Source organism: Eubalaena glacialis, chromosome 18, assembly GCF_028564815.1.
Source record: "Eubalaena glacialis isolate mEubGla1 chromosome 18, mEubGla1.1.hap2.+ XY, whole genome shotgun sequence".
In the NCBI taxonomy this organism is placed as follows: Eukaryota; Metazoa; Chordata; class Mammalia; order Artiodactyla; family Balaenidae; genus Eubalaena; species Eubalaena glacialis.
Window position 1 is genome coordinate 1,788,296 of NC_083733.1, and position 21,246 is coordinate 1,809,541.

General features: G+C 48.0%; 2 protein-coding genes across 9 annotated transcripts in view; one reads left to right on the forward strand and one right to left on the reverse strand.

Annotated features, from left to right (window-relative positions):
- KLHDC4 (kelch domain containing 4) overlaps nucleotides 1-21,246 on the forward strand; it is a 324,942-nt gene that overhangs the window by 85,612 nt on the left and 218,084 nt on the right. The window lies entirely within an intron of this gene.
- BANP (BTG3 associated nuclear protein) overlaps nucleotides 1-21,246 on the reverse strand; it is a 101,888-nt gene that overhangs the window by 58,914 nt on the left and 21,728 nt on the right. For 6 of the 8 annotated variants that reach the window (XM_061174505.1, XM_061174509.1, XM_061174508.1 and 3 more), the window contains 3 exons: nucleotides 16,832-16,970; nucleotides 13,299-13,390; nucleotides 9,538-9,737 (listed from right to left, as the gene is read on the reverse strand). In XM_061174505.1, coding sequence (XP_061030488.1) covers nucleotides 9,538-9,737; nucleotides 13,299-13,390; nucleotides 16,832-16,901 — 362 coding nt within the window. In that variant the 5' untranslated portion in view covers nucleotides 16,902-16,970. Of the gene's footprint in view, nucleotides 1-6,892; nucleotides 6,929-9,537; nucleotides 9,738-9,952; nucleotides 10,016-13,298; nucleotides 13,391-16,831; nucleotides 16,971-21,246 lie in introns of those variants that run through there. The other 2 variants (XM_061174510.1, XM_061174511.1) reach the window with 2 other exon arrangements.

The window sequence follows — 21,246 nt, forward strand, 5'->3', positions numbered from 1 at the left end:
AGTTTCGTGTAACCCTCTACTGACAGAAGCAAGCTCGCAAGAATCTCAAGTAATCCTCTTTTCTGCTTATGAGAATATGCCAGCAGGAGGGTAAGACACATATCCTTGGCTTTCCACTTATAGTCCTGCCTCACATACAAGAACCGGGGTCCTAGTAAAATACGAAATTGTGTCCCACGTATTGTACTTACAAAAAGAAAATTTTTTACTTTTTTACCGGGGTCCTAGAGTTTCAATAAGAGCAAAAAAAGAGGGGTCGGGGGGACACTCCTCAGTTAAACAATAAAACCAGATGCCCCGAGGTCCTCACACCTGAGAGGCAGGTAGGGTGGGGTCCACCATGACCCCCTGCCCCCTTTCATAGGTGCACCTGTTCTGGGAGATGCCGCACAGCCAGGCTCCATTTCCAGGTGCCTTCCACGCAAAGGTAGCCCCGGGACAAGTGCTCACGCATCCCAGAGGCCTTAGGGAGTAGGATGGAGGGCATGGGGCCTCAGATCCCTGCGGGGAGAGCAGCGGGAGGACCAGAAATGCCACTCGGCACCAAGAACATGAGCAGGAGGCACAAGTCTCAGGGGCCCTGGGCTGTGGCAGTTCACGTAATCCAGCCAACACCCAAGCATCTAAACAGTCACTAACACTTGTCTTAAAGGGTTTATTTCTCTAGCTTGCAGGTTAAAGATTAAAAAGTCATAAAAACCAGGATCCAAAAAAATACTCTTAGGAATAAGAATAAATTAGCATTAAAACTTTGTTTCCAATATCAAAGGGGATGAGCAAAATACAGTGTAAAACCAACTCCCCCAAAATAACCAACTGCACCAGAGAAATGGGGTAACCTGCTGCCACGAACGTCAAACCCCAGCTGCCTGGAGCCAACAGGGCCCAGAAGGCGTGGGATCCAACCCACCCCCACCCCACAGAAGCCACAGCCCCCAGGACAGGACTCTGCAAGTGCAAAGCCACAGCCCCGAGCCAGCAGAAGAGCCGTGCGTCCCTTCTTCTCCTTCCCGAGGAGCTGCAGAGACGCCTGCTCACAGAAAGGCAGGCCTGGGACTGGGGGACACCCCTGGTAGCCCTAGCCTGGCGCCCACAGCTCCGTCCCCAACGAAAGGAGAGAGGGCGCCTCTAGGACTGGGCAAGGGAGGTCTTGCACAGCCCGAAAGGAAGCGCTCGAACTAAACAAAAGACCCACAAGGTGGGGGGGGGGGGTGTCAAAGGCCACGGGAGCCACCGAAGAGCACTCCCGCCGGCCACAGCTGGAACCGTGTGAGCCCCAGCGCCCGCCCTGAGGCCAGTGCCTGAGGGGCAGACGCTCCCCGGGAGGCAGAGCGCGACCACGGCTCCCTGAGCGGGGCTGGCGCAGGGCCCGGGGAGGACAGCGCCTGCGCAGAGGCCAGGCCTGCCGCCGCTCAGCCCCGGGACCCGCCTCCACACCACACAGGCCACGCCGCGCTGCACCCCAGCAGAGGCGGTGGGAGGCCTTCACCTCTGCGACCGCCCTCCCCAAGCCACCAGGGGCACCCCACGAGACACCTGACCAGCGCACCCCAAAAAGCCATACAGACAAGGGCTGAGTAAGTGCCACAGGCCAGGAGCCCGCGGAGACTCAGCAACTGAATGTCACGTGGACCTACAGTGAAGAGAGAATATTATACAAATAAACTCCAGAGTTTCAACAAACAGGAAATCTCCTGAGGGACACAAATCAAACAACACCGCCTCAAGAAGTTCCACGTTTATTAAAGTTCTGTATTTATTAGGGAGACTGAATTCATAATTAAAACCTAGGCCAGATGTCTTCACTGGCAAACTCTACCAGATAGTTAAGGAAGAAATGAAACTAATCCTATAGAAACACTTTCAGAAAACAGACGATGGGGCTTCCCTGATGGCACAGTGGTTAAGAATCCACCTGCCAATGCAGGGGACACGGGTTCGAGCCCTGGTCCTGGAAGATCCCACATGCCTCAGAGCAACTAAGCCTGTGTGCCAAAACTACTGAGCCTGCGCTCTAGGGCCTGTGAGCCACAACTACTGAGCCCACGTGCCACAACTACTGAAGCCCACACGCCTAGAGCCCATGCTCCGCAACAAGAGAAGCCACCGCAATGAGAAGCCCGTGCACCACAACGAAGAGTAGCCCCCACTCGCCGCAACTAGAGAAAGCCCGGGCGCAGCAACGAAGACCCAACGCAGCCAAAAATAAATAAATAAATAAATAAATTAATTAATTACTTTTTTTAAAAAAACAGACAACGAGCTCACCTTCTGAGGCGAGCATTATCCTGATAACAAAACAGATAAAGACACGTCAAGAAAGAAAACTACAGACTAATACAGTCCATGAACAGAGATGCAAAAATCCTCAACCAGATATTAGCCATCACTCCAAAAACATAAAAAGGTACTACCCTATGATCAAGTCAGGTTTTATTACGACAGAAATGCAAGGCTGCTTTAGTATCCAAAATCAATCAGTATAATTCACCGTAGCAACAGAATCAAGAAGAAAAACCAAATGTCATCTCAAGTAGGTACATAAAAAGCATGTAAAAATTCAGTGCCTGCTCAGGACAAAAACTCTCACAAAATAAGGAATCTAAGGGAAATTCTTCAACCAGATAAAGAGCAGCTATGAAAAATTTACAGCTAACATCACACTTAAGGGTGAAAGGTTGGATGCTTTCACTCAAAGACCAGAAATAAGGTAAAAATATTTTTTAAAAAGTATACACTGAAATGGAGATCCTAGCCAGTGCAGCAAAGTAAGAAAAGGTACAGAACTTTGAGAGGAAGTAAAACTTTTTTAAAACCCTACTGAAAAGCTACTAAAACAAGTGAATTTAGAAATAATTCAGGATAAAGGTCAGCAGAGAAAAGTCTACTGTATTTCTATATACTACCAATGAACACGCAGAAGTTAAAATTTAAAGCACAATACCATGTATTAGAGCATCTAAAAGTATGAAGCACTTAGAGATAAATTTAACAAATGCATGTAAGAGCTTTACAATGAAAACTGTAAGACACTGCTGAGAGGGACTGAAGACCTACGGATGTGGACAGGTGTACCTTGGGCATGGGTCAGAAGACTCGGCGGTGTTAGGATGGCAGTTCTCTCCAAGTGGGTCTTCAGATCCAACACAACCCCAGTCATGGGCGTGAGTTATCCTAAAACTAGAGAAGTACTCCAAATTATGAGAATGTGCATGATCTATTAAAACTTTTGACTATATCTGCTTTGGTGATTAGACTGTATCTCTAATCTGTAGTCATGAGGTTAACAATCCCCTAAATGGTATGTATGTAAACTGTATGTTTTCTTTGATCGGTAGCCCTGACATGTACAGGGCATCAGGATTAGGCCACCAGAAGTGTGCAGCTGTGAAAGGTAACCAACACCAGTCAGGAAAAGAAGTCATATGTACACAAAATTAAACGGAAATCGCAAAATTCAAAATTCGATAAGGAAAGGATGAAACAAATCCCTCATGGCTAAAACCAAACCATTTCTTCACAATTCAAACAAGCCTATCCTGTCACAGTCCAAAGCCTATGAAATGCTGTACTTTTGACCTTAAACTCTGAACGATATGACCACCCGGAGACTCTGGGGCTGCACTGCCAGAACCGAGATGCCCAGGAGGAGGCCCCTTCTCTACCCAGGAGCCATGAGGGCTCAAAAAACCAGAACAGCCTTTCCACAAACATCCATCAACATTCTTTTTTTTTAAAGACCCTCTGAGAAATAAAACAAAGAATCAGCAATCAGCATATTAGAGGGAATTTAAATAATTTAATAATTTAAATAATTTTTTGATCAAATAGTTCAATTCTCTGTGGGTGAATAACCAGCTTAGAGGAAAAGAAAGAAGAAAACTTTCCCCTTACATGTAAACTTTCATCTTACATGACACATCTCTCTGAAAGAAAAACTTTAAAAGAAATCACTTTTTTTTTTTTTTCCAGTTTTGAGTATTAAAAGAAGCCTCTCGGGACTTTGCTGGTGGTCCAATGCGTAAGACTCCGCGCTCCCAATGCAGGGGGCCTGGGTTCGATCCCTGGTCGGGGAACTAGATCCCACATGCATGCCACAACTAGAGTCCACATGCCGCAACGAAGAAGCCCGCATGTCACAACTAAGAAGCCCACATGCTGCAACTAAGAGCCCTCGTGCCGCAACTAAAAGATCCCACATGCCTCAACGAAGACCTGTGTGCTGCAACTAAGACCTGGCGCAGCCAAAATAAATAAATAAATAAATAAATATTAAGGGGGGAAAAAAGGAAGCCTCTGATTCATTACAATTGTTTTAAAATTATAGGAACACACTAAAGCTTTAAAAGAAATGTTTAAGCTTTTAAATCTAAAAATTTGTTATATGTCAATAATATCTCAATAAATAAACCATTTGTACATTAAAAAATAAAGAAGAGGGACTTCCCTGGTGGTCCAGTGGTTAAGAATCTGCCTTCCAATGTAGGGGACGTGGGTTTGATCCCTGGTTGGGGAACTAAGATCCCACATGCTGCAGGGCAACTACTGAGCCCGCATGCTCTGGAGCCCATGCGCCACAATTAGAGAGCCCACGCACCACAACTACTGAGCCCACGCGCTCTGGAGCCCATGTGCCACAACTAGAGAGAAGCCCGCATGCCGCAATGAAGAGCCCGCATGCCACAACTAAGACTAGAAAAATAAATATTAAAAAAAATATATATATATATAAAACAAAAAAAAGAATAAAAATCAATTGCTTTTAAAAGAAACACAGGGCTTCCCTGGTGGCGCAGTGGTTAAGAGTCCGCCTGCCAATGCAGGGGACACGGGTTCGAACCCTGGTCTGGGAAGATCCCACATGCCGCGGAGCGACTAAGCCCGTGCGCCACAACTACTGAGCCTGCGCTCAAGAGCCCGCGAGCCACAACGACTGAAGCCCACACGCCTAGAGCCGGTGCTCCGCAACGGGAGACGCCGCCGCAATGAGAGGCCCGCGCACCGCAACAAAGAGTAGACCCTGCTTGCTGCAACCGGAGAAAGCCTGCGCCCAGCAACGAAGACCCAACTCAGCCAAAAATAAAAATAAATAAATAAAAGAAACACAAGCATTTTCCTAGTTAATCAGTATGTTCAGTTCATGAAAACAAACAAACCTGAACCAGCTGGCTTTGAGTCACTCTCAGTAATCTGGCTCCACAGGACCCCGCTGGGCAGCAGGGACAGCTCCCTGGGTCCCCACACTGCACATGGGCACTCGCACTGGCCTCCCAGAGGGCATCTACCAGGACAGCAACCCAGGTGGGCCTGCACCCCAGGCTCAGCTCGGTCCTACCTACTGCCTGTCCTCCAAGTGGCTGTGCCTGGCCTCAAAGAAGCTCAGAACACGGGGTTTTACATTAGTCCATATAAACGTCCCCGTCCACACACTTGATCCCGTCACGCCACACAATTCAATGGAGGCCGTTCCTGAAATGCTCACGAGGGCACGTAAAGGGTAAGCTGCCAGGTACTGAGTTGTGCAGCTCGTCAGAGAAAGCCTCGGCGCCTGCCCCTTCCAATGCCAGCGCGACACAGCTTTAGGGTTGAAACCTCACGTCGCTACACCTAGGATCACAATGAGGCAAAATCCCAATTTATGGCACACTTACAAGGAGGAAAAAAAGCACCCACCTAAAAGAATTCAAGTCCATTTTTCTTTTTCCCAAGTAGAACACCATTGCTGAATGAAACCCCATCCAAGTAACCTTACAAACATGTTTATTACAATGATTAAGCTTTAGCATCAAAGAAAAAGGTTTTCTTTCTTTCTTTCTCTTCTTTTTTCTTGAATTTATTTAAAGGATCTCATTCAGGCGTAGCATCTGAAAAATCTGGATCCAAAATGCCAAATAGGGTTGGCAGCAGTCCACTGCCTTCTGTGCTCTGGGAATTCAAGAGAATAAATAAATAATTCTCAGAGCTGATAGCAAAGTCTAGTCCAGGCCAGTTTTAATTAGAAATAACCCACAGGCGAGTGGATTTCGGTGCGTCCCACAGCTGCGGGGCTGCTCTGGGCCAGGTGTGGCCTCTCCGAGTGGAGGGGTCAGGGACGCTGCAGTGGACGACAACTCACCCACCATCCAGGGTCCTCGTCACAGCCGACAAGCCCCTCAGGGTCATCCTCGTTTGTCCTGGGAGATGACAGACTTCCCAACAACACTCACAGCCAGTGCCAAGTGGCCTAAGGAATCTTAAGTTATTTTTTAAAGCACATGATCCGGATATAAAATAATCTGGGATTCATATGCTTCTAACTGTTATTTTAAGTATCTGAGGTACAAAGTACTTGTAGAAGTACTTTATTACTCAGAATGTTAACCGATTTTTCATTGTTTTTTGGAGACTTCCTTTTCTGTGTTCCACTACCCACACTTAAGACACACATTTCTCATTTACTTATGTGTTTATAAATTAGTCATTTTCTAATTTAAATATACACTTTTTTCATTGATATACTAGGATTGAATTCTTGACCTTTACTTCTCCCCAAATTTTCTTGTTAACAGCTTTCAATTACTGGCAATTTTTATTTCTCATTTTTAGAACATTCATGGAGGGAAATGCCAGATTTAGTATCCTCTTTGAAAATCATTCATAAATAACCTATTCTAAACTATACCTAAGAAAGCAAAGGAATGACCTTTCCTTCTATTAATCTAACATTAACTTGTATAAGTAATGGTTTTATTAACAATAGTAATAAATCTGCTGCCAACATACAATAAGTGCATTCTATAATGGGTTGATTTTATGTCACAATACGACCCTTTAAAACCAGAAAAGCTAACTGAGTTGGATTAACTAGATTATACATCTGAGTCTGTATTAGGAAACTTTACTCTGATCTCACCACTTGTCAATGCACATGGAGGTCTCGCCACGACGACAGCTTCTCCCCAGCGGAGGAAGGCACTCTGGGGTTACTGACAGGGAGAGTCGCTAACACGCCCCCACGAGCCCCGCCCTCACCGGAATGCTGGAGAGAGAAGGGGCCTCCCTTCAGTCTGGAAGTGCCTTCCCCCAGGCAGCCAGCAGCACCATCGTCAGGCGGGACGTGGCCCGCGAGACAGGCCGCGCTCAGCAGCAGGCCGGGCGTGGCCATGGCAGGTCCGTCATGGGCATGCAGGAGAGGCCAGGGTTGGTGGCCCCTGCAGACCTGCCCTTCTCCCCCATCCTTCTGAAGACGGGCAGACTGGAAACAGTACAACTCTGTGACTCAGCCCCGTCACCCCATGGTGTCAAACGAGGGCAACCTGCCCGCCGAGGCCCTGACACCCAGGGAAGCCCCAAACGAGCGGCCTCGGGGTCCAAGTACAGCTGCAGAGCCACCTGCAGCCCCGAGGACTCGTCCTCGTCCGCCCGACCTCATGGAACGGCCACAAACCACCGACGGTGGAGTCTGAGCGGCACGCCCCTGGGTCCTGAAGACGACCTCTTCCCGACAAAGTGACACACCACCAGGAGAGCCATCCTTACTCAGGGCAGGAAGCCTGTCTCACTCTCGCCTCATCTCTCAGAGCAACAGTCCTCGAGGGCGGGGCCCGGGGGCGCACTTGGTTATACCTGAGACCCCACGGGTTTAGCGGGCAGAGCCAAGGAGGCTGACAGCCTTCAAGGCATGAGACAGCCTCCCCGACAAAAACCTTTCCCACACAAATCTCAAAGGTCCCATTCATGTGAGTGAACAACATGCTTCTAACTCTCTGAGCCCAGAATCTTACTCCATTCTACACTCATACACAAAGTATTTTTGGATAGTTTCAATATAAGGTGAATTTTCCCGGAATTTCACTATTGTTTGAGTCTAGAAAAAACTACACTTTGATTTATGTGAAACTTCATCAAGAACTGCTCATTTTGCAATATTCTACCACCAACTGGTATCTGAGTCCCAGGGTGACAGCTCTCCCGGTTGCCAGCTCTAACATGGGAGGTTGGGTCCTATTCACTAACTCCTTATGTAGTTCCCCCAGCCTTTTCCATATCAAAATATATGTTATTTTATTATACATGACCATCCTTTTATTTCTCCTTACATTAATTAAGACATTACATTAGTTTTTTAATTATATTTTCTAAACATTGCATTTTAGGATATGAGGGCATTACAAAAAAATTATTCTTTAAAAAAGGCACTGTCTGGGACTTCCCTGGTGGTGCAGTGGTTAATACTCTGCGCTCCCAATGCAGGGAGCCAGGGTTTGATCCCTGGTCAGGGAACTAGATCCCACATGCATGCCACAACTAAGAGTTTGCATGCCGCAACTAAGAGTTTGCATGCCACAACTAAGGAGCCTGCCTGCTGCAACTAAGACCCAGCACAACCAAATAAATAAATAAATAAATAAATGGACAACGAGCTTCTTTAAAAAAAAAAAAAAGGTACTGGTCCTGGTAGGTCTGAGCCTCACTGCCTGCAGACAGGACACGCTCCACAAATGTTCCCTGGGAGAAAAGATACGGCTGACCCATCAGGACAAGGTATAAACACAGGGGGAATCACCACGGACCAACAGGCCTTCCCTTTGGGGACAGAGACCCCTGGGGTCCCCCACCCCGGCTGGAGAGCAGCTTTCGGGGCCATGCAGGGTCTCCAACACCCCAGGACACTTCTGAGAGTTAAAGGAGGCCCACACTGCAGGCGTCATCCACGGCTGTCCCAGGCAGACCAGGACAGGCAGCCACCTTGACACGAGGCACATACTCGAGCACCCTCCTCAATTCCACGTGCCCCAGGGCACACGCGGGCGGACCTGCAGACGCGGCAGCAGCCTGGCCGCGGCTCCCCCTCCTCTGAGCCCCACCGCCCTCCTCCGCAGACACACGGGAGAGAGGCAGCAGTCGGCCCAGAGAGCCGTGACAAGACCCTCGGTAAAAGCCCCGAGCTCTCGTCGAGCGCAAAGACAAGTGTTGTCACCGTCACAGTTGAGACTTCCTCGTAGCCCGCTGTGGGCAAGGATAAAAACCCCAATGGGGCTGATGGAAGGAGCCGCCCACGACCTGAGCTTCCGCTCATCTCAGCAGAGCCCCTGACGGTGCCCCGGACCAAGGACAGGCAAACAGGTCAGAGACAGAGACACCCTTCCCATCGGCCCACACTCTCCAGAAGCTTCGATTCAAACGGCACCTGAACTACTACACGTCACTACAGTTAGGCTCTAGATAGAAAAACAAAATACAGGCACAATAAAAACTACAGACACGAATGGAAAGTTTGATATACTCAAGTGAAATGTATAAAAAGCTACCTATGAAGAACAAGATCTCTCAAGACTAGCCAGATGGAACAGAAAAAAAAGAGAAGAAACGAACGTACAGCTTCAAAGCTCCGGTGGGCCAGTTCCAAAGAAGAGACGCACCAGCCTGGCTTATGTCAAAAAGAAACTGTGAGGACGACCCCAGCCGCCCCGCAGAGGCCCCGTGTTTCTGTCCAGTCTGACTAGGATCCCGCCCTGAAAGCGCCGAGTGGCCCGGGCCCGGGAAGGGGGTTCTTACCATCGCACTTTGTTGCAGGTCTGGGTGGCGCCGAGAGGAGAGCCCGCCACCATGGGCACCTGGATGGGGCTGTGCTGCTTGTTGGTGACCAGATCCAGTTTCTCTTCCAGTGATTTACATGTGGCCTCCAGAGCCTGCAGCTTGGCTTCAATGCTATCCAATCGCAAGCAGATTGTCTGGTTAATGGAATACAGGAATGACTGCAAGTGAAAAATAAGAAAGCTTCAGGAAAGGCATCCTGAACTCCAAGGAGACAATTCCAAGGAACATCAAGCAGCTATTTCCCAGACTCAGCTGTATCTATTCCCACAGAACAATCCCCGCACTTCAGCTCTTTAGTTATAAGCCAGAAGCATTTCACTAAACAAGCTCGACCTTGTGCCCTCACAACGTGACTACTTAATCGGGCCCTTACTTCTCCGTGCAGTTGCAGTTCTTAGTTACACTTAAGTCCGTATAACACAAGATGTAAGTGGACGTTAAGACGCAAGTTTCTATTAATCAGTAAACTTACACATAAAACTAGTCAAGTTCTACAATGAAAACAGATTACATCCAACATCAAAACGGCCCGGAAACCCGCCTGCTCATGTTAACGCTCCCCCGAGCCCCACCCCCAAGGTGAAATGTGGCGATGAGGCTCCCGCGCGTGGGAGCAGCACGCCTGCCACCTAGTGGCCACAGAAAGAGCAGCCTCGCCTTCCACTGCTGCCACCCAAGTCCCGCCGACCACAGGGACGTGCGTGGCTCCAAAGGCAAGGAACGGCTCAGACAAACACCGGACAGGAAGCTCGCCCCTTCCCACGGCGGCCACTCCTGCCCTGAGTCGGCAGGGACACAGAGGGAAGCAGGCTGCTCCCCCCGCTGGCCTCACCAGCTGATACTGGGACACGGGCGCCAGCCAGGAGCAAGCCCCTGGAGCATCCAGCCGCCCAGTTCAGCAGTGAGGGGGCAGGGGGGGCAGCAGCCGAAAAGAGTCAAGAGTTCGTATTTCACCTTTTCTCTCTCCTTTTCTGCCCTTGACTTCAAAGGGGAAAATGCCCAGAGTGCCAGTTACATCAGCAGGAAGGGGACAGACCGCGGAGAGCAGACGGGCACAGGGGCCATTCAGAGCAGACCGGGACCCCAGCGCACGGCGGCACAGAGGCCGGCCCCTCTGCTCACTAGCCGCGGCTGACGCACTCTGGCGGCCGCTCCCCTTCCTCATGGGAGGTGACCCCACAGCTAGAGCCACGTGGTCCATCACACCGTGCGGCTGGAATCAAGGCCCGGGAGGCGAGGAAAATGGATACTCTTATTCAGTGCTTTTAACAGACTGAGCTGATCTTTTGCAGAGTTTAAACACATCTAACTGCCCGGTCTGTACGGCAGTAAGGGCAGCAATGGGGTAAATAAAACCCACACACTGTCCCAACAACCTGCTGTGTCTCAAGCAATCACCCCCCTGACAAGTCCCATCGCGGGAGAGCTAACACATGAGAGAGGGTGAAATCCCACGTCCTCCGCTGACTCCCCGAAGAAGGACGGGACGTGGAGGCACGGCAGACCGTGAGAGGGTCATGTGGAGACACAGCATTGACGGCCCATCCCCTGAGAGCGACATCGAGGCAGCGTCCGAGGCCCACCCTGACCTAAGACGTCGTGACAACTACTAGCCGCTGGCTGAAGTCTTGAGATACAATCACCGATGACCCCATTATTTTTTATAATTTGAAGACATCAACCATGTGGCTCCCAAATTCCCTAAACACAGTGAAACCTCATTGTCTTAATTCTGAATTAGAAGTGATTCTGCCTGGAGTTTGGACGAACATCACTGTTATACACTAATAACACAAGTTCACAAATTAATAAAGAAACGCAGAGAATAGTACTTTTAAATAAGTCTTCTATATACAAGGGATATTAACCAAAAATCATCCAAATCTATTCCTTTTAAAGAGCTCTGAGCAACCTAAATGTCCATCGACAGATGAATGGATAAAGAAGATGTGGCACATATATACAATGGAATATTAGCCATAAAAGGAAACGAAATTGAGTTATCTGTAGTGAGGTGGATGGATCTAGAGTCTGGCATACAGAGTGAAGTCAGTCAGAAAGAGAAAAACAAATACCGTATGCTAACGCATATATATGGAATCTGAAAAAAAAATGGTTCTGATGAACCTAGTGGCAGGGCAGGAATAAAGACACAGACATAGAGAATGGACTTGAGGACACAGGGAGGGGGAAGCTGGGGCGAATTCCGAGAGTGGCATGGACATATATACACTACCGAATGTAAAATGGATAGCTAGTGGGAAGCAGCTGCATAGCACAGGGAAATCAGCTGGGTGCTTTGTGACCACCTAGAGGGGTGGGGTAGGGAGGGTGGGAGGGAGGGAGACACAAGAGGGAAGAGATATGGGGATATATGTATATGTATAGCTGATTCACTTTGTTATAAAGCAGAAACTAACACAGCATTGTGAAGCAATTATACTCCAATAAAGACGTATTAAAAAATAAAGTTAAATTAACCAATTTAAAGTGAAAAAAAATAAAATAAAGAGCTCTGGCAATCTGGTGAGCACACTTTTCCCAGCACACGGGTGCTGGGTTCAAGCCGGGGCCCGAGGCCCTGCTCACCGACCAGGGCACGGGGCTGAGGCGGGGCCGCTTTCACTGCACCTTATCCACGTCTGACTGCTGTGCTGTTTACCACACACGCCTCTTTTGTGATAAAATTATAACTGCATTTTATTTTAAGACATAATGTGGGGTTACTGAAGCAGCGGCCCTCTATCCATTAGTATGAAATAGAAATTTAACTGAATGTGTCTTTCTACCACCCCACGTATCTCTACGCTCACGCTGCTTCTCCTTGTTAAAAAGGTGAGCCGGATGTTTCTAACCACAGCCCTATAGAAGCAGAGGGTACAGGAGAAGTCGCTTAGGTTCTCTGCACTGCTGTCCTAACTTCTCACAGGTGCTGGTGTTTAGCTCTGTGGCTCTGCGAACTGCAGACCAAACAAGCAAACCCAAGAACCAGCCATCACCCACGACTGACTCAGTGGTTTCCCAGAACCCATCCAGCAAACTTTAAAATTGAGGTGACTTAAACGATAGGCACAAAAGTGCTTCATCACTAGTAGAAAATATTCGCCACAGGAATTGTGCACTTTCCCTCCATGCACAATAGGTCCACGGGTCTACGGAGGAAGAGGCCTCATGTGGCAGCGATCCCAATTAAACAATGTGATTCTTCGAGGGAAAACGTCATGACTTTATGCATTTGTGGGGGGTTGAACAGTGACTCCCAGAAATGATACGTCTACATCCTCACCCCCAGAACCTACAAATGTGGCCTTTCTTGGAAACAGGATCTTTCCAAATGTAATCAAGTTAAGATGAGGTCATCCTAGGTTAGGGTGGCCCTAAATCCAATGAGACTGCCCTTATAAGAGACAGAAAAGGAGAGATACAGACACGGAGGAGAGGCCACGTGAAGACGGAGGCAGATACTAGAGTGACGCGGCCACAAGGCAAGGGACGCCTGGGGCCCCCAGGAGCTGAAAGAGGCAGGAGGGACCCTCCCCCAGAGCCTCTGCAGGGAACTCAGCCCCGGTAACATCCTGATTTCAGACTTCTGGCCTCCAGGACTGCGAGAGAGTAAATTTCTGTTGTTTTAAGCGCTCCCCGCTCCACCCCGCGTTGTGATAATTTGTTATGGCAGCCCCACATAAGATACAAACAAAAACATGCATTAATATTTTTACCTTTATAGAAGGGTCCTGGCAATTGATCTCTAGTCGCTGGCGTTTCAAAGCTGGTTCATCTTCGTCTGTCACCACATGATTCTCCAGTACAACTGAAAATTAAAGGCAGAGACAAAAAAAACTTTAATACAAAAGGTTTTACATAGCTGTTTAATATTAAGATAGTAAACAGTTCTGACACCTTAAGTATAAAGGTGTCACCTTAAGGTTAAATGAGAAATGGCACAACCTGCTTCATATTTTACTTTTTACAGATTTAACTTAAAATTCTCAGCCAGGCAGAAAATAGGATCTCTCCCTAATCTCAAGAAAAACTGAGATACCGGATAAATTTTTTCCCTAATGCGCCACTGAGTTGACCCCAACACCAAGACTGCAGGCTTCTCACTCAATGCTCTATCCAGCTACCCTTTTCTGATAGAATCCAATCGCTAATAATGATTTCTTTCCGACTTTAAAATAAAGTCTTGTCAGCCGGCCACCTCATTCCAAAATCAAAGCCACTCTCTGAATATTACATTTTCTGAGGTGCTGGTCATCAAACTCGTCTCAAACGTAACACGCTAAGTTACAGGGAAAGCTGTTCCCCCCGGCCAGTGTGGCTGAAATCAAGGCCTCCCACCAGCACCTTCCAAGGGGTCTTCAGGGCTTCTCCACGGATGAGCAACTCGGCCCAAGTTCAAGGCCGGCACAACATGGTCCCAAGCCCGGTGCCTTTACACCTGTATGTGCCAGGTGATTCGTCTCAAAACTCTAAAATGTAAAGATGCTGAACAGACCTGCGACTCTAACGAGAACCTGTCAGGGGTCCCAGGCGAGACCAGTAAGCTGGCTTCCAGAGGTAAGTTGTCACCCAAAGCTCTACCTTGCAGAAACCAGCCACGGGCCAACGATGCCAGAAGCATCCTGCTTACCAGAGGGCTCTGCATCGTACACTGTGTCTCCACACCTCAAACACCTCCATAAAATGTGTGGGAATGAGTTCTCATTAAGGTAAAAAAGGAAAAATCCGTGGCTACAAGTGCAAAACACAGGTTCTCAGAACCTTCATCGAAGCCTACCTACTCCCACTGGACGCTGGTAATTAAGAAAGGACTGGGAGGACGGGGGGACTCCGGCAACCGCTAGTCTAATCCCTTTAACTTGCTGAAATCCAGTCCAGAGAGGTTAAGCGACTTGACCAGGGTCACACAGCTGGCTTCCTGTAACTACAGGAAGAAGACTCCAAGCCCTTGGCAGAGCGAAGCACCTCAAGGCTGTAAGCAAAGGGCAGTGGAAATAGATGAGGGAAAGGAGACACAGCCCGTGGCGGTGACAGGGGCACACACCTGGGTTCCGGCGCTCACTTTCTACGGGCCGCGGGGCTGCTAGTTTACTTTCTTCTTGGTCCTTTTTTACTTTGTTTTTTATCGCTCTGCATGCATTACTTTTAAAATCAGACAAAAGAACTCAATGTTCATTTTAAAGCCATCACGATCACCTGGAATGACAGGCCCGATGAAATTTACAATCGTATGTGTGTGCAGATGGGCAAAGAGACTGCAGCCATGTGGTGAGTGCGTGCAAAGTCACAAGAACCTAAGCATTTTGATTTTAAATGGAAATCAGAAAAAAACGGAAGGACATACATGCCAACAATTTAAAAGCAGTTCTATCACTAGGAGTATGGGAAACTTTTATTTCTTCTACTTGCTTGACTATATGTTTAAGTTTTACAAAGTTCACATTTTAGAAATGAGGAAAAAAATCATCTCAGTCTTAAACCCACTCAGGACAAACGTGTGGAATGCAGCACAGTGCTTGCCGGTGTTGGGGGAGTCCTCTGGGGCCAGAGATGGCAGGCCTCCTGTCTACGAAGGCCTCAGGGAGCCCTGCACACAGTAGGTGTTCATTACACAGCCATAGCTATACTTCCCAGTTAGTTAAGGAACCCACACGGAACACCACCAGGATCAGAAGTGACTCCTCTAATCCTTCTTTGGACTGTAATCTACAGAGAGAGAATTTAATTGGGAAGTAAACTGTCAGAATTTTAATAGTTCTAAAAATGCTTAAAATTTATATAACTGGAACATTTTTCTTTTACAGCATTGCAGTGTGAGTGTTTTCTAAAGAAACTGTCATCCACCCACCAAAATATGAACAGTTGTTTTTAAAATTGTGATGTACAGTGACAGTGCTGCTGTTTTTTTAGTTCACTGGTTTCTGAGGTGTGGTGCTAAATGAGGTCAAGCCTTCACATTCTCGCTCTAAACAAACTGGTTCACTTTTACAGAGAAAACTGGGGTTAAACAGCTACATTCAGACGCCCTGACTTGGCTCAAGGATCTGGCAGGTCTTGATCTTGTTCTTGAACTTGAACTTGTAAACAAAGTTACCAGGTGATAGTGCTTCTTATAAACAAATCAGAGGCAAAATGACAAAAACTGACTAAAGAATAGCATTCGTGAAAGGGTGCCCCAATCTCTTCGTGAGTGCTTGTTCAATCCCAAAATCATGTGCTACCCACCCTTCCGTACATAACTAATTTCCCAGTGAAGCTTTTTCAACTAACACAGCAAAGAGATCATACAAGATAGACATCGTCACACTTTCTTATGAGATTTCTAAAAATTCTCTTTTCTGTGGGGAAAAAAGTTAGCATTTCAACTCTACTATTCCAGAAAGAATAACCAGACAACCAAAACACTATGTGATTTAATTGTGTATGCTTGTTATTTCAAACTTAACAGAAATATAAAACACATAAAACTTTATTAAAAAAAAAAAAAGGAGGACCCTTACTAAGAAATCCTTTTATAAAATAAAGTGCTAACAAAGTATTTCATAGGTGAAGTAGCTCAAGATGAAGTTCTTGAAATTTAGGGTTTCCCTTATAAAGTGTCTAACATCTAGTTAAAGTTCCAAAGTAGATAGGTCCCTTTAACGTCACTAAGGAAAATTACCAGCCCTGGCAAAAGGGCAGGAAAGTCACCTCACAGAATAATCGGATAAAGCCTGTCTTACCAAAACTCTGAACATACACAGCGGTTCTGCTTCTGGGAACTTACCCTACAAAACCATTTGCTGCAATACACAGCAAGGACCTTTGTAGCAGGGTGTACTTATAAGAAAAACAGTGCAAACGATGTGAACAGCGTGCCCGGGGAAGAGGTGGATGAAGGAGGGAGCAGTGCGCATGGAGCACCTCGCAGGTGTCCACGCGCAGGGCAGACTGTGCACAGCAGCGGAAGAGGCCCAGACGTGACCACAGGGGGCTTTAAGGGGGAGTCAGGGGAGCGGGGGGCGGAGCAGGAAGAGGGCCCGGGGCTGGACAGCCACGTGCGGTGCAGAGGTGGGCCGAGGGGAGGCGGAGGGACCACCGGGATGGGCACGGGGCTGACAGAGCTCACGCGCTCTGGTCCGGGTTTTTCATACAGGGCACGCACCGCTTTCTCTCTTGCTTTACTGAAGGGAGAGGAAACTTGTGGAAGCGCTTTGGGGCTTTTACAGACTCGGGGGAGCGCCGGCTCCCTACTGCCCGCGCTCTGTACCTGGGTGGTCGGGACTCAGCTCCTCCACGGCGATCTGCACCACATCCGCCAGGTCCTGTTCTGACATCATCCAGGACGAGAGGAGAGTGGCCGGTCAATGGGCAGGAATCAGACCCACGAAGCACGGGGTTTCTGTCACCTAAAAACAAAAGCCAGGACAGCGGAGGGGGAGATGAACGATCGTGACCTTGAAATGCTGGAAACTGCTAGCCACGATCTGTATCCAAGAGGACACCAGAAGCCTGGGTTTTTTAAATATAGGGTTCTTCTTACCCCAAACCACCAAAAGGTTAGTGCCCTTTGAGAACTGAGAAATGGCCCCCAAACATTTCTCACTGCCTCTGTCCTTCAGCACGAGACTAGTCCCCACCTCGCTGGTCCACTCCCACATCCCGTCCTAAGTCACCTTCCTAAGACAGCTAGAACGCATCACCCCAAGCCAGACGTCCCCGGGTCCCCTTCTTGCCCACGGAACACGTCCTGTCCCTCGCCTGCCCCTGCCAGCTCTCAGATCCACTAGACACACCACACCCCGGAAACCATCGAAAACATACCTCCCGAATTTTACCCGAACGGACCCTTCCGCCAAGGCTGTCCCCCCGCCCCATTTCCACTCCTTGCAGCGCCCTCCCCTCAGGCAGGCAGAGAGTGGCGGCTCCTGGGAGGACTGAGCCCAGCACCAGCCCCCTGCCCCAGCCCAGGGCCTGTCCGCCACCACCCTGCCGCCGCCGAGATGGCATCACATCTGCAACGCAGTGCGTTCCTTTCTTCCTGATCCTCAAACACTCTGATTAGGCCTAGACACACCGTCTCCAAAACAGAAATGAGGCCACGTCTCTCCAAATACGACCTATCAACACAGCGGTCTAAATGCAGTACTTGCAAACAGGGTGCCTGGAGATCAGGAATCAATGCTACCATAATACTTTTATCATTCTACACTTTATATTTTAATTACCTATAAACAAATATTTATGAAAGAAGTAATCTATCTTCCCCAACTAGACTGCACGTTCCCTGAGGGCGGACAGTGGGCACCCAACTCTACAGCACAGCGCCTGCCCCGTACGTGCCCACCATCCTGAGGCACACCCCACCCCCACTGTGCCCACGCAGGGCAGCTGAATTAAGAGGTTCAGATCACCTAGTCTCAACCAGGAGTCTACTGACAGCTCCTTTAAATGGCTAAGTTCCAACGGCATAAAATTAAATTTGCAGGTTCCACACATGATCTTAAATCCTATAAATCCAGATTTAAATTCTACAGCTTAAACGGTAGCAGCTCCAGAATTTCTTAGGGACAACCATTTGCAGGAGAAGAAGCCAAGCTCCTGCCTTAAATTTCCCTTCACAGAACGAATGCAATGCTTTCATGTAGGTGCAATCCATCAAATGGCCAAGGTGTGTTACCGCCATTTAGACACCTCACGTGAGACTGAGGAAAGCACAAAAGCACCAAATGTCCCTTCCAGAGCAGACGCCGATGACAAACAACTGGGGGGGGGGGGGGGGGTGGGCCAGGGGACCGCAGAGGTACTGCCGCCAAACCCTTTAGAAGTCCAACTAGGGAGGGATGGCAGTGACAGAGAGTTTTAATCTCTCAAATGAGGACAGCGAACCCAGGTCAGGGTCTGTAACAAGCTGAGAGATCGCGTGTTTCCTAAAGAACCCCAAAGCATGAGCGAGTGGGCAAACCACTGACAGCACGAGGTCCTCAAGGGAGCAGCAAGGAGGAAGCAGGGGTCAGAGAGAAGGAAAAAACGGGTCTGCTTGGGAACACTGGCTGAACCCAGGAGGTGAGCACCACTGGGGGCAGACAAACACCAGGGCAACATTCTGGGCCACAGACTCTCCAAGACTACTCATCCAAAGCTCCCTCCTGCGCTAAATACACTGGAAAGAAATGACTAGAATAGAATACGAAGCGTACAGGACAGGGAGAATGAGAGTCTCATTACAGGGGGGAGAGGAAAACAGCCAGGAGACCGCAAGAAAACAGCTACCACATTTTTTACAACTTTCTAAAAACAACAGAAAATAGAGCTCTAGGACACGGAAATTAGAAAAACTATTCTAAATCTAGCCTTCCTTCCATACATCCAGGAAAATCAATTCCACAGAAAATTAATGACAGAAAATATTGAGGTCAAATCTCATGCCAAGGTGATACATATTAAAAGCGAGGGGCTTCCCTGGTGGGGCAGTGGTTGAGAATCTGCCTGCCAGTGCAGGGGACATGGGTTTGAGCCCTGGTCTGGGAGGATCCCACATGCCGCGGAGCAACTAAGCCCGTGTGCCACAACTGCTGAGCCTGTGCGTCTGGAGCCTGTGCTCCGCAACAAGAGAAGCCACAATAGTGAGAGGCCCGCACACCGCGATGAAGAGTGGCCCCCGCTTGCCGCAACTAGAGAAAGCCCTAGCACAGAAACGAAGACCCAACACAGCCATAAAAAAAAAAAAAAAAAAAGTTTAAAAGCGAATAGGAGCAAAGTAGCATCACTACAGACAGTGAAAGCATGCTAGAAAGACATGTCCCTAAGAGATGAAAACTCTATCCTAATATTTCAAAACAAACTAATATTCATGAAGGAAATTATATAAGGTATCACTAACCATAAACCAGCATTAGAAAAACTCAGAAATGAGGGGGGAAAACTCAGAAAAGATTACAAATAAAAGGAAAATAATTTTGGAAATGAAGGCTAAACTAGAAGGAATCCAAGAGCGAGTAAATACAATAAATTACACAGTAAGAAAAACAAAATGGGGGCTTCCCTGGTGGCACAGCGGTTAAGAATCCGCCTGCCAATTCAGGGGATGCAGGTTCGAGCTCTGGTCCAGGAAGATCCCACATGCCGCAGAGCAACTAAGCCCATGCACCACAACTACTGAGCTTGCGCTCTAGAGCCTGTGAGCCACAACTACTGAGCCTGCGAGCCACAACTACTGAAGCCCGCGTGCCTAGAGCCCGTGCTCTGCAACAAGAGAAGCCACCACAATGAGAAGCCTGCGCACCGCAACGAAGAGCAGCCCCCGCTCGCTGCAACTAGAGAAAGCCTGCGTGCGGCAATGAAGACCCAACGCAGCCAAAAATAAATAAATAAAATAAATAAATTTATTTTTTAAAAAAAGAAATGAAAGAAAAAAGTTGAAGAAAAAGTAGCTGACAAGCAAAGAGGATGCAACATGTGCTTAATAGGGGACTCTACAAAGAAAACCAAAGAAAGCGATGAAATGGAATACTACAAGCAAATCCGAAAAAACTCTTCAGAAATGAGGAGAAAACATTTGAAACTACGTATGAAAAAGACACACCATAAACTTGGGGCAGGGCAGGCAGAACAACCAATACCAAGACACATTCTAGTAAAATTATTTGAAGAAAAAAAGAAAAATTATTTTAGACATCTAGACAAAAATACTGGACACCTTAAAATGGTAGGGGGCCGGGCAGATTATCAACTACAGCAGAGGGAGGGGGACCCACACACACAAGACACTCGAGGAAGTAACGGGAGCCTTTACATCCAGACAAAGTGAGCTTCAGGCACGCAGGCAGCCACCTGCACCAACACACAGCACTCAGAGGACAGCGCTCCCACGAACCCTTCCTGAAGAAACTGCTGGAAAGCAAGACTCAGAAAACCAAGACCACTTGGAGACGCAACATGTGAACTGGTCAGTGGTGAGCAGTCTACGTTTACGGGGAGAACTGAGACTAAAGGAGAAAGCACAGTGTGCAACGGCTCTGTGCTCTGACAACGGAGATACAATTTACCCGCTTAAAAATGGGGAGAAAAATTGGGAGAACACACACACAACAAATTTTAACAATTTTAACAATCACACTGAGTGGTGGTGTTGGAATTCCCTCTGAGAATTTTGCGCAAATGAGGATCTACAGGATATTCCAATTCTGTCACTCCCGATGTCCTGACAAGCAGATCCAGAGGTCGGGCAGAAGAGGCCTCGGGGCTGCGGATTTGACTCGGGGCATGTACTGGAATTGGAGGTACGAACTCAGGCGTGTGTGCAGAATCCAGTAGCTGAATCCAGTAGCAGCGTGCCTCCCTACAGCCTACACTGTGAAATACTGCCTCTCACCAAGAGATGAGGGCTTCTTGGAGAAATGGCTAATTCCACATCTGAGGCAAGGAATATGCAAGATAACATCTTGTCATCCCAGATGTAGGGAAGCGATCAAAGACATCAGGGCTGTACCAAAAGGACTCAGAAACCAACTCAAAGATGCTCCTCCTGGCCAACGTTGGGAAAAAATGACCCTCAACAAGGATAACCACGTCAATGGGCTGAAAGAGAAATATTTTTAAATTCATTAAACGGGGCGGGGGTGGGGGGCATCAAAAAGGCCCCTATAAATTAAAGGAGACTTCAATGACAACAACAAACAGGCA